The sequence below is a fragment of the Perca fluviatilis genome, chromosome 24, assembly GCF_010015445.1.
Source record: "Perca fluviatilis chromosome 24, GENO_Pfluv_1.0, whole genome shotgun sequence".
NCBI lineage: Eukaryota > Metazoa > Chordata > Actinopteri > Perciformes > Percidae > Perca > Perca fluviatilis.
In genome coordinates this window covers 20967290-20979789 of record NC_053135.1, presented here as the reverse complement: position 1 = coordinate 20979789, position 12500 = coordinate 20967290, and the positions used below count along the sequence as shown (strand labels likewise).

The following is a 12500-nucleotide window of genomic DNA, read 5'->3' as shown; positions in this document are numbered from 1 at the left end:
AAATAATCAGGACTTTTAGTGTGTATAGAGCCAGCATATCTCCACCAGACTCCATGTAAATAATCAGGACTTTTAGTGTTATAGAGCCAGCATATCTCTACCAGACTCCATGTAAATAATCAGGACTTTTAGTGTGTATAGAGCCAGCATATCTCCACCAGACTCCATGTAAATAATCAGGACTTTTAGTGTGTATAGAGCCAGCATATCTCCACCAGACTCCATGTAAATAATCAGGACTTTTAGTGTGTATAGAGCCAGCATATCTCTACCAGACTCCATGTAAATAATCAGGACTTTTAGTGTGTATAGAACCAGCATATCTCCACCAGACTCCATGTAAATAATCAGGACTTTTAGTGTGTATAGAGCCAGCATATCTCCACCAGACTCCATGTAAATAATCAGGACTTTTAGCTTGTATAGAGCCAGCATATCTCCACCAGACTCCATGTAAATAATCAGGACTTTTAGCTTGTATAGAGCCAGCATATCTCCACCAGACTCCATGTAAATAATCAGGACTTTTAGCGTGTATAGAGCCAGCATATCTCCACCAGACTCCATGTAAATAATCAGGACTTTTAGCGTGTATAGAGCCAGCATATCTCCACCAGACTCCATGTTAATAATCAGGACTTTTAGCGTGTATAGAGCCAGCATATCTCCACCAGACTCCATGTAAATAATCAGGACTTTTAGCGTGTATAGAGCCAGCATATCTCCACATGTAAATGGGTGAATTAAGGGTTTATTTCAACCAAACCAGAGTGGTGATTGTTGGAACAGTGGAAAGATGAACCAAGACGGCTTTTGGTAGTTTTATTTAGTTTCTGTCCACTTTGTGTGGACACTTAGAATAATAACCTGAGTCTGTCAGCGGCAACAACAGAACTTTTAGTGGACTCTAACTAACAGAAACTCCCCTAAAAGTGGACCTGTATTTAAAGATATTGGTTCCCATCAGACCGAAACATGGGGACATAGAGTCCAGGTTGTCTTTATTGATATCTCAGCGATAACACAGCGCAGAAATGTGGTTTGGATATTGCCGTAATCGCCAGAATCTCCTCTTTTATCGAAAAATGTGACATCGCTGTCTGCCTCTCTGTGTGTAATCTGTGGACTTTAACTTTGCAGCTTTCAGCCACATTATCTCTGCACACATTGCTCTGAGACAGATGTCACCACACTACAAGAAAGCTGAGTTTATTCTAAATATTTTAATATAAAACACATGATGCTCAGATATATGGAAATACCTTTTAAAAGGTGAATTTATTTTTTCCTCTGATGTAAAAAAAAATTGGTATGTATGTTTTTGCATCTGAGTCACGATTCAGAGCGGAGCCGAACAGCAGACAGATACCCAGGGAGCGCTTCATTTTCACACCAGCCTCACAAGCTCATCTGAATCACAGAACAAAGAAACTTCAGACCAACTCCGACAGAGAAAAGTCCAAAAGACTTCCAACCAACAGAGGAGAGTAGAAACCGTGTGTGTGTCTCAGCAGCAGCAGCAATAAGACTTCAGTTACTGAGACGAGAGGAGACTGGGACAGCTGAGAATAAGCCACGCCCCCTACACCGTTAGGCCACGCCCCCTGGGGAAAGTAGTAGCCTGTTGGCTCAATAACACCTGAGGAAAGTAGTAGCCTGTTGGCTCAATAACACCTGAGGAAAGTAGTAGCCTGTTGGCTCAAAAAAAACTGGGGAAAGTAGTATTTGTATTTTATTAGTTAGGGGGTATGTGTGTATATATATATATATATATATATAAATATATATATATATATATATATATATATATAAATATATATATATATATATATATATATAAATATATATATATATACATATTTACAATTAACTATCCAATATATGCACCAGAGACTCTTCAGAGGGTAAATATTGGTATAATGTAGGGTCCATTTTAGCTTATTCAATGTGGTCTCATACATACTGTGTGTTAGTGTTTTAATCGCTGTCAAACATCATCATGTCCAGTATCTCTTAATGCAAGTCTACTAAATTGTAGCCATAGAGTAGGACTTGTATTTAGCTTTGCAGTTATTTGAAGAGGTACTGAGGCAGGTAGGACCAGCCATACCCGTTTAATGCATTGAATGAGACTGACATGAACCTTCACTGCATGGCCTCAACAACTCCACAGCAAAAACCTACAAGCAATTGTTCTCAATTATAGTTGGATCAGTGTAATTATATTAGAAACTACACTACTGTGATATTTTGCAAGCATATTTATGGTAATACAAACAGTAAAACAACTTGGCAGCACACAAGCTTAAAAAGCTGTAATGCACCAAATCACCACTGGTGCCAATGCGGACAAAGATGCTGTATTTAGATCTGTCTTTATAAAAAATAAACATTCTTTCATCTAAATATTTTTGGAAACAAAGCCACAGTTTCAGTTTCAGGCCCTGTACCAGAGTTAGCTATACAGCTAATTTACGTCTGTGTTCCCTGGGCAAGAGAGATAAAAGGACAATACAGACAATACTATCAAAACAGATAGAAACTTAACAACAAACAACATGTGACAAGCATTACTCACATATAAACCAGAATACAAATATATATTTCATGTTATAAAAAGATCAATGATCACATAGTTGATTCGCCTTCAGCCAAGTCTCTAAGGACATTTTAAAACTACTGAGACTTGCACAATCTCTAATGTGAAGTGGAATTAAGTTCCACTTTTCTACTGCAGTAAATGAAAAAGCTGATTGACCAAATGTAGTCTTCCTACATAGAGTGTAACAGTCACCTCTTACAGAAGCCCTGCAGACCCTTACATTATCTCTGCAAAATGACACACATTGTAGTAGCCTGTTGGCTCAATAAAACTGTCATGGGGATTAATGTAGAACTGTCAATGTAAAAATCAAAATGCTGTGATGATGTAAGTAGAGTTGGGTTAGTGACAGAGATACACATCTGTACATTCCTCTGTGTCTGTTTTAAATGTCTTTGTGGTCATTTTGAGTCTCTTCCAACCCCTTAAAGTCTGGGTCTAAACCCCTTAAAGTCTCGGTCTGGACCCCTTAAAGTCTGGGTCTAAACCCCTTAAAGTCTGGGTCTGGATCCCTCAAAGTCTGGGTCTGGACCCCTCAAAGTCTCGGTCTGGACCCCTCAAAGTCTCGGTCTGGACCCCTCAAAGTCTCGGTCTGGACCCCTCAAAGTCTCGGTCTGGATCCCTCAAAGTCTCGGTCTGGACCCCTCAAAGTCTCGGTTTGGACCCCTCAAAGTCTCGGTCTCGACCCCCCAAAGTCTGGGTCTAAACCCCTTAAAGTCTGGGTCTAAACCCCTTAAAGTCTGGGTCTAGACCTCTTAAAGTCTGGGTCTAAACCCCTTAAAGTCTGGGTCTAGACCCCTTAAAGTCTGGTTCTAAACCCCTTAAAGTCTGGGTCTAAACCCCTTAAAGTCTCGGTCTAAACCCCTTAAAGTCTCAGTCTAAACCCCTTAAAGTCTGGGTCTAAAGCCCTTATCCACAGGTCACCTCTTTAATGTTTAACCGTGTGTATACCTAACTTCGTGTCTGTGCCTCAGCCAAACTCTGTGATGACGATGGCTGGGAGTCTCAGCGTTTATCTCAGTGCAGAAGAAGAAGGAGAAGAAAAGCTCCAGCGTTTATCTCAGTGCAGAAGAAGAAGAATAGCTTGTGTGTGTTGTCCCCCAACGACCCCGAAACAAAGAGAGCTCAGACGCAAACAAAAAGCTTTATTCTTAAACGGAGACAAAGAGACAAAGAGCTGAGGACACGAGACACTCAACACAACGCGCTGCATTCAGGCGCCGTCATCACGCCACGCTCATTACACATTCACCCGAAAACAGCCGACACGTAAACACAAAACAGTACACATTCATCTTAAAGGGAAACTGAGAGGCTCAGATTATTATTCTTAGTGTGTGACAGCATTATGGAAAGGATCCCTACAGAGATACAAATCACCATCACCAAACTCCACCAGACTCCATGTAAATAATCAGGACTTTTAGCGTGTATAGAGCCAGCATATCTCCACCAGACTCCATGTAAATAATCAGGACTTTTAGCGTGTATAGAGCCAGCATATCTCCACCAGACTCCATGTAAATAATCAGGACTTTTAGCGTGTATAGAGCCAGTATATCTCCACCAGACTCCATGTAAATAATCAGGACTTTTAGTGTGTATAGAGCCAGCATATCTCCACCAGACTCCATGTAAATAATCAGGACTTTTAGCGTGTATAGAACCAGCATATCTCCACATGTAAATGGGTGAATTAAGGGTTTATTTCAACCAAACCAGAGTGGTGATTGTTGTAACAGTGGAAAGATGAACCAAGACGGCTTTTGGTAGTTTTATTTAGTTTCTGTCCACTTTGAATGAAGTGTGTTTTACGCTGATAATTTACATGGAGTCTGGTGGAGATATGCTGGCTCTATACACGCTAAAAGTCCTGATTATTAACATGGAGTCTGGTGGAGATATGCTGGCTCTATACACGCTAAAAGTCTTATATATTATGAATGATAGGGTCTCTGACAGGTGTGTCTGTGTATGTGTGTGTGTCTCTCACTGTCTGTCTGTTTGTGTGTGTGTGTGTGTCTCTGACAGGTGTGTGTTTGTGTGTGTGTGTGTGTGTGTGTGTGTGTCTTTGACAGGTGTGTGCGTGTGTGCATCTGTGATGTGTGTGTGTCTCTCTCTCTCTGTGTGTGTGTGTGTGTGTGTGTGTGTGTGTGTGTGTGTGTGTGTGTGTGTGTGTGTGTGTGTGTGTGTGTGTGTGTATGTATGTGCGTCTCTGACAGGTGTGATGTGTGTGTGTGTGCGTCTCTGACAGGTGTGATGTGTGAGTGATGTCAGCTCTCTGCCAGCTGCTGATTGGTCCACAGACAGCAGATGATGAAAACTGAAACCTTCATTCATAATTCAGGAGCTGCAGTTTGTCTCTTAAACTCAGACAGGCTGACGGTGAGTTTGTGTTTGACTTAATACCCAAAATACTCACACATTTCTCTCATATTCTGACCTTTATTCTGAAAATATCCTGATCTTTTATTCTGAAAATATCCTGACCTTTATTCTGAAAATATTCTGTCTTGTTTAATATATATTATATGATGATGGTGTAACTGTGTTTTCAGACCTCAACATGGAGTCAGACAGCCCCGGTAAATATGTAACAACATGTTGTTATTCTGTTACATGTTGTTTTGATGTTGTTGTGATATTGTGTGTGTGTCTGTGTGTGTGTGTGTGTGTGTGTGTGTGTGTGTGTGTGTGTGTGTGTGTGTGTGTGTGTGTGTGTTGTTGTGTGTGTTTTTGTTTGTGTCTATCTCTGTGTCTCTGTGTGTGTGTGTATATCTCTGTGTGTGTGTCTGTGTGTTGTTTTTTGTCTATGTGTGTGTGTGTGTGTGTCTGTGTGTCTGTGTGTGTGTGTGTGTCTCTGTGTGTGTGTCTCTGTGTGTGTGTCTGTGTGTGTGTGTGTCTGTGTGTGTGTTGTGTGTCTATCTCTGTGTTGTTGTTTGTGTCTCTGTTGTGTTGTGTGGGGTGTGTGTTGTGTCTCTGTGTTGTGTCTGTGTGTGTGCTCTGTGTGTGTTCTCTGTTTTGTGTGTGTCTGTGTGTGTGTGTGTCTCTGTGTGTTGTGTGTTTGTCTATCTGTGTGTTGTGTGTGTCTCTGTGTGTGTGTGTCTATCTCTGTGTGTGTGTTGTGTGTGTCTCTGTGTGTGTGTGTGTGTGTGTCTGTGTGTGTGTGTCTCTGTGTGTGTGTGTGTGTGTGTCTCCAGAAGGTGAGACCTGTCTCAGTGTCTCCAGAGTCTCCGTGAAGCTCCTGTCTCTACAGAGACTCTGTCACCGTGAGATTATTATTATTTATATTATTATTATTTATATTATTATTAATATTATTATTATTAATATTATTATTTATATTATTTATATTATTATTATTATTATTATTTATATTATTATTATTTATATTATTATTTATATTATTATTATTATTATTTATATTATTATTATTATTATTATTATTTTTATTTTTATTATTATTATTTATATTATTTTTGTTATTAGTAATAGTAATAATATTAATATTATTATAATAATTATTTTTATTAATATAATTATTATCATTAATATTACTATTATCTATGTTTGTGTATCTCTGTGTTTGTGTCTGTCTGTCTGTCTGTGTCTGTGTGTGTGTGTGTGTGTGTGTGTGTCTCTGTGTGTGTGTGTGTGTGTAGTGGACGTGGTGTATGTTCGCCACATCACAGCGGCCTTCCTCCCGCAGCAGGAAGTGAGGCTGGACAGACAGGAAGTGAGCCAGACTCTGAACAGGATGTTCCACAGCGTCTCACAGGAAGTAGAAGGTCATGTGACCGAAGAGGCCGCCGAGGAGACGTGCGTTCTGATGTTCACTCTCTACGACCGGTCAGACTTTATACATTATAGATTTATTAATAACATTAATTGGGTGAATACTCGATTCTGATTGGCTTTGTGTGTGTGTGTGTGTGTGTGTGTGTGTGTGTGTGTGTGTGTGTGTGTGTGTGTGTGTGTGTGTGTGTGTGTGTGTGTGTGTGTGTGTGTGTGTGTGTGTGTGTGTGTGTGTGTTTCAGGGGTCAGTCTGGTTTTATTTCGGCTGCTTCTCTTCAGACGGCTCTGATTTCTCTCTCAACTGAAACTCCTCTGCTCAAATACACAGGTAAGGACTGTCCCTTCACAATAAGAGTCTGTCTGTCCCTTCACAATAAGAGTCTGTCCCTTCACAATCAGAGTCTGACTGTCCCTTCTTTCTGACTGTCCCTTCACAATAAGAGTCTGTCTGTCTGTTCCTTCACAATAAGAGTCTGTATGTTCCTTCACAATAAGAGTCTGTGTGTCTGTCCCTTCAGAATAAAAGCCTGCTGTGTGTGTTTCAGCTCTGCTGAGTGTTGCAGAGGACGGTTCAGGGTCAGTCAGCCGCTCTGGACTCAGATCTCTACTGCAGGACCTCAGCCTGGTAAACACTGTCCACACTACGTTTCCCAGCATGCCCCTCTCCCCATGCTGTCTCTCTCATGTATGTATGTGTGTGTGTGTCTCTGTGTGTGTGTGTGTGTGTGTGTGTGTGTGTGTAGGTGGTCCAGGAGGACAGCAGAGTATTTGGAAGCGTGGAGGCGGCGCTGACCTCGTGTTTTAACAAGGTCAGAACACCTCCTCTATAACCTCCTACTATCTCCTCTATAACCTCCTACTATCTCCTCTATAACCTCCTACTATCTCCTCTATAACCTCCTAATATCTCCTCTATAACCTCCTACTATCTCCTCTATAACCTCCTACTATCTCCTCTATAACCTCCTACTATCTCCTCTATAACCTCCTACTATCTCCTCTATAACCTCCTACTATCTCCTCTATAACCTCCTACTATCTCCTCTGTAACCTCCTAGTATCTCCTCTGTAACCTCCTACTATCTCCCTCCAACCTCCATCTCTTCTATAACCTCCTACTATCTCCTCTATAATCTCCTACTATCTCCTCTATAACCTCCTACTATCTCCTCTATAACCTCCTACTATCTCCTCTATAACCTCCTACTATCTCCTCTATAACCTCCTACTATCTCCTCTATAACCTCCTACTATCTCCTCTGTAACCTCCTAGTATCTCCTCTTTAACCTCCTACTATCTCCTCTATAACAGCCTATCTCCCTCTATAACCCTCCTCCTATCTCCTAGACCTCCTCCTGTCCCTCTATAACCTCCTCCTATCTCCTCTATAACCCTCCCTCTATCTCCTCTATAACCCCTTATCTCCTCTATAACCTCCTAGTACCTCCTCTATACCCTCCTAGTATCCCTCTAAACCTCCTTCGACTCCTCTATAACCCATATCTCCTCTATAACCTCTTAATATCTCCTCTATAACCTCTTAATATCTCCTCTATAACCTCCTACGATCTCCTCTATAACCTCCTACTATCTCCTCTATAACCTCCTAGTATCTCCTCTATAACCTTCTATCTCCTCTATAACCTTTTAATATCTCCTCTATAACCTCTTAATATCTCCTCTATAACCTCTTAATATCTCCTCTATAACCTCCTACGATCTCCTCTATAACCTCCTACTATCTCCTCTATTACCTACTATCTCCTCTATAACCTCCTAGTATCTCCTCTATAACCTCCTTCTATCTCCTCTATAACCTATTATAATCTCCTCTATAACCTCCTACTATCTCCTCTATGACCTCCTACTATCTCCTCTATAACCTCCTACTATCTCCTCTATAACCTCCTTCTATCTCCTCTATAACCTCTTAATATCTCCTCTATAACCTCCTATTATCTCCTCTATAACCTCCTAGTATCTCCTCTATAACCTCCTATCTCCTCTATAACCGCTTAATATCTCCTCTATAACCTCCTAGATCTCCTCTATAACCTCCTGTATCTCCTCTATAACCTCCTACTATCTTCTCTATACCTCCTATCTCCTCTAACACCTCCTATTCTCCTCTATAACCTCCTAGTATCTCCTCTATAACCTCCTTCTATCTCCTCTATAACTCATCTCCTCTATAACCTCCTATTATCTCCTCTATAACCTCCTATTATCTCCTCTATAACCTCTTAACATCTCCTCTATAACCTCCTATTATCTCCTCTATAACCTCCTAGTATCTCCTCTATAACCTCCTTCTATCTCCTCTATAACCTCCTTCTATCTCCTCTATAACCGCTTAATATCTCCTCTATAACCTCCTATTATCCTCCCTCTATAATCTCCTAGTATCTCCTCTATAACCTCCTAATATCTTCTCTATAACCTCCTAGTATCTCCTCTATAACCTCCTCCTCGAGACCTCCTATCCCTCTAACCCTCCTTCTCCTCTATAACCTCCTTCTCCTCTATAACCTCCTTACTTATCTCCCTCTATACCCTCCTAGTATCTCCTCTAACCTCCTAATATCTTCTATAACCTCCAGTATCTCTCCTCTATAACCTCCTAGTATCTCCTCTATAACTCCTCCTAATATCTCCTCTATAACCTCCTACTATCTCCTCTATAACCTACTATCTCCTCTATAACCTCCTAGCATTCTCTATACCTCCTACTGTCTCTTCCTCTATAACCTCCTAGTATCTCCTCTATAACCTCCTAATCTCTATAACCTCCTAGTATCTCCTCTATAACCTCCTAGTATCTCCTCTATAACCTCCTAGTATCTCCTCTATAACCTCCTACTATCTCCTCTATAACCTCCTACTATCTCCTCTATAATCTCCTAATATCTCCTCTATAACCTCCTACTATCTCCTCTATAACCTCCTACTATCTCCTCTATAACCTCCTACTATCTCCTCTATAACCTCCTAGTATCTCCTCTATAACCTCGTGACGTCGCCCACGGCGACCGTGGGACATGTGTTGTCATGGCTGCGGAGCGAACCGCGCCTGTTGCTATGGTTACCGGCTCTTCACCGCCTGTCCGTCAGTCAGAACGTCCGGCACGCCGTCCGCTGCCACGCCTGCAAGATCCGACCAATCACAGGCCTCCGGTGAGACTCTGTTACAGTTAGACCAATCACAGGCCACCGGTGAGACTCTGTTACAGTTAGACCAATCAGCATCTTCAGAAAGTAGTCATGAAGTTAAACCAGGTGTGTGTGTGTGTGTGTGTGTGTGTGTGTCTATGTGTGTGTGTGTGTGTGTGTGTGTGTCTGTGTGTGTGTATGTATATGTGTGTGTGTGTGTCTCTCTGAGGGTGTGTGTTGCTGTGTGTCTGTGTGTGTGTGTGTGTGTGTGTATGTATGTGTGTGTGTGTGTGTGTGTGTGTCTCTCTGAGGGTGTGTCGCTGTGTGTCTGTGTCTATGTATGTGTGTCTGTGTGTGTGTGTGTGTGTGTGTGTGTGTGTGTGTGTGTATATGTGTGTGTGTGTGTGTCTCTCTGAGGGTGTGTGTCGCTGTGTGTCTGTGTGTGTGTGTCTGTGTGTGTGTGTGTGTCTGTGTCTGTGTGTGTTTCTGTGTGTGTGTGTGTGTGTGTGCGTGTGTGTGTGTCTGTCTGTGTGTGTGTGTGTGTGTCTGTGTCTGTGTGTGTTTCTGTGTGTGTGTGTGTGTGCGTGTGTGTAGGTACCGCTGTATGAAGTGTGTGAACATCCAGATGTGTCAGAGCTGTTTCCTGACCGACAAACACAAAACTCACCATCCTATCAGAGAGCTCCTCACACAGGTAACTGTCTGTCTCTCTGTCTGTCTGTCTGTGTATCTGTATCACTGTCTGTCTCTCTGTCTGTCTGTCTGTGTATCTGTATCACTGTCTGTCTGTCTGTCTGTCTGTCTGTCTATCTATCTGTATCCCTGTCTGTCTGTCTGTCTCTCTGTCTGCACACTGCCTGTCTGTCTGTCTGCTTGTCTCCCTCTGTCTGTATCACTGTCTATCTGTCTGTCTCTCTGTCTGTCTGTCTGTCTCTGTCTGTATTACTGTCTGTATCCCTGTCTGCCTGTATCCCTGTCTGCCTGTATCACTGTATGTCTGTCTGTATCACTGTCTGTCTGTCCCTTCACAATAAGAGTCTGTCTGTCTGTCCCTTCACAATAAGAGTCTGTCTGTCTGTCCCTTCACAATAAGAGTCTGTCTGTCTCTTCACAATAAGAGTCTGTCTGTCTGTCCCTTCACAATAAGAGTCTGTCTGTCTGTCCCTTCACAATAAGAGTCTGAATAACAGGTTTCTGTGTTGTTGCCAGCCGACCTGGAGAGAGTCTCTGTCCTCGTTCGTGCACACCGCCCGTCACCGCCTGTTGCCGCGGCGACCCAGGAAGAGGGCAGGGTCAGAGACTCAGGACAGGTGAGTCAGGTGGTCAGACATCATCACCTGTGTTATGTCTCAAACAAACTTTATTCAAAGTAAAGTCCTTCACAAACAACAGACATCATTAGAAAGTTACAACTCGTTGTCCTCTGGCAGAGATGTTTCCCATGATGCATCACTGCGAGATGTTTCCCATGATGCATCGCTGCGAGATGTTTCCCATGATGCATCGCTGCGAGATGATTCCCATGATGCAACGCTGCGACCACCATCCTGCTCGTCCATAGCTCTGCAGACAGATGATGTGACGCCGCCGCAGGTCAGCTGCCAACCGAAGGTTTTATATGAGAATAATAATAATAATAATTATAGTGATAATAATAATAATGTGGTGTTGTTGTTGTTGTTGTGTAGCTGCAGGCGTCCGTTCTGATGACTGAAGTCAGAAACCTGCAGAGAGACAGATGGTGAGACACTATTCTTCTTCTTTTAGAGAGAGAGACAGACAGGCAGACTCTTATCGTGAAGGGACAGACAGACAGACTCTTATTGTGAAGGGACAGACAGACAGACTCTTATTGTGAAGGGACAGTCAGACTCTTATTGTGAAGGGACAGACAGACAGACTCTTATTGTGAAAGGACAGACAGACTCTTATTGTGAAGGGACAGACAGACTCTTATTGTGAAGGGACAGACGGACTCTTATTGTGACGGGACAGACAGACTCTTATTGTGAAAGGACAGACAGACAGACGCTTATTGTGAAGGGACAGACAGACAGGCAGACTCTTATTGTGAAGGGATAGACAGACAGGCAGACTCTTATTGTGAAGGGATAGACAGACAGGCAGACTCTTATTGTGAAGGGATAGACAGACAGGCAGACTCTTATTGTGAAGGGACAGACAAACAGACTCTTATTGTGAAGGGACAGACAGACTCTTATTGTGAAGGGACAGACAGACTCTTATTGTGAAGGGACAGACAGACTTATTGTGAAAGGACAGACAGACTCTTATTGTGAAGGGACAGACAGACTCTTATTGTGAAGGGAAAGACAGAGAGACAGGCAGACAAGCAGAGAGACAGGCAGTGAGGCAGACAGACAGACAGACAGACAGACAGACAGACAGGCAGAGGGAAAGGAAACTAAAGAAAAACTCTTGCAGATAAAAAGAAGATAAACTGACTGCAGCGTTCTTCTTCATTGGTGTGTGTCTGCAGGCTGATGGAGCAGCAGCTGCAGGCGTTTCGGCTCACCGTCCAATCAGAGCAGGGCATCCTGGAGGACAGGTGCTCGGACATGGAGGTTACCATGGAAACGCTGAGAGAACACAACATCCGTCTACAGCGAACCCTCTCTCAGGTAAACACACACACAGAGAACTCCCCACCAGACTCCATGTAAATAATCAGGACTTTAATCATCGTAAAACACACTTCATTCAAAGTGGACAGAAACTAAATAAAACTACCAAAAGCCGTCTTGGTTCATCTTTCCACTGTTCCAACAATCACCACTCTGGTTTGGTTGAAATAAACCCTTAGTTCACCCATTTACATGTGGAGATATGCTGGCTCTATACACGCTAAAAGTCCTGATTATTTACATGGAGTCTGGTGGAGATATCTCTTGACTCTAACGCTAAAAGTCCTGATTATTTACATGGAGTCTG

The 12500-nt window shown here is 42.4% G+C and overlaps 2 protein-coding genes across 4 annotated transcripts in view; one reads left to right on the top strand and one right to left on the bottom strand.

Annotated features, from left to right (window-relative positions):
* The window catches only part of LOC120554011 (CD59 glycoprotein-like), a 92018-nt gene extending 90633 nt beyond the window's left edge, over positions 1 to 1385 (bottom strand). The window contains 1 exon segment of the mRNA XM_039792559.1: positions 1337 to 1385. Within this exon segment, the coding sequence (XP_039648493.1) occupies positions 1337 to 1385 (49 nt within the window).
* dytn (dystrotelin) overlaps positions 1 to 12500 on the top strand; it is a 109318-nt gene that overhangs the window by 95466 nt on the left and 1352 nt on the right. The window contains exons 3-15 of one of the 3 annotated variants that reach the window (XM_039793677.1): positions 4857 to 4987; positions 5161 to 5187; positions 5803 to 5871; positions 6265 to 6451; positions 6640 to 6725; positions 6943 to 7022; positions 7141 to 7206; positions 9409 to 9572; positions 10143 to 10242; positions 10758 to 10858; positions 10979 to 11141; positions 11237 to 11289; positions 12049 to 12190. In XM_039793677.1, the coding sequence (XP_039649611.1) occupies positions 5169 to 5187; positions 5803 to 5871; positions 6265 to 6451; positions 6640 to 6725; positions 6943 to 7022; positions 7141 to 7206; positions 9409 to 9572; positions 10143 to 10242; positions 10758 to 10858; positions 10979 to 11141; positions 11237 to 11289; positions 12049 to 12190 (1230 nt within the window). In that variant the 5' untranslated portion in view covers positions 4857 to 4987; positions 5161 to 5168. Of the gene's footprint in view, positions 1 to 4824; positions 4988 to 5160; positions 5188 to 5802; positions 5872 to 6264; positions 6452 to 6639; positions 6726 to 6942; positions 7023 to 7140; positions 7207 to 9408; positions 9573 to 10142; positions 10243 to 10757; positions 10859 to 10978; positions 11142 to 11236; positions 11290 to 12048; positions 12191 to 12500 lie in introns of all 3 variants that reach the window. The other 2 variants (XM_039793678.1, XM_039793679.1) reach the window with 2 other exon arrangements.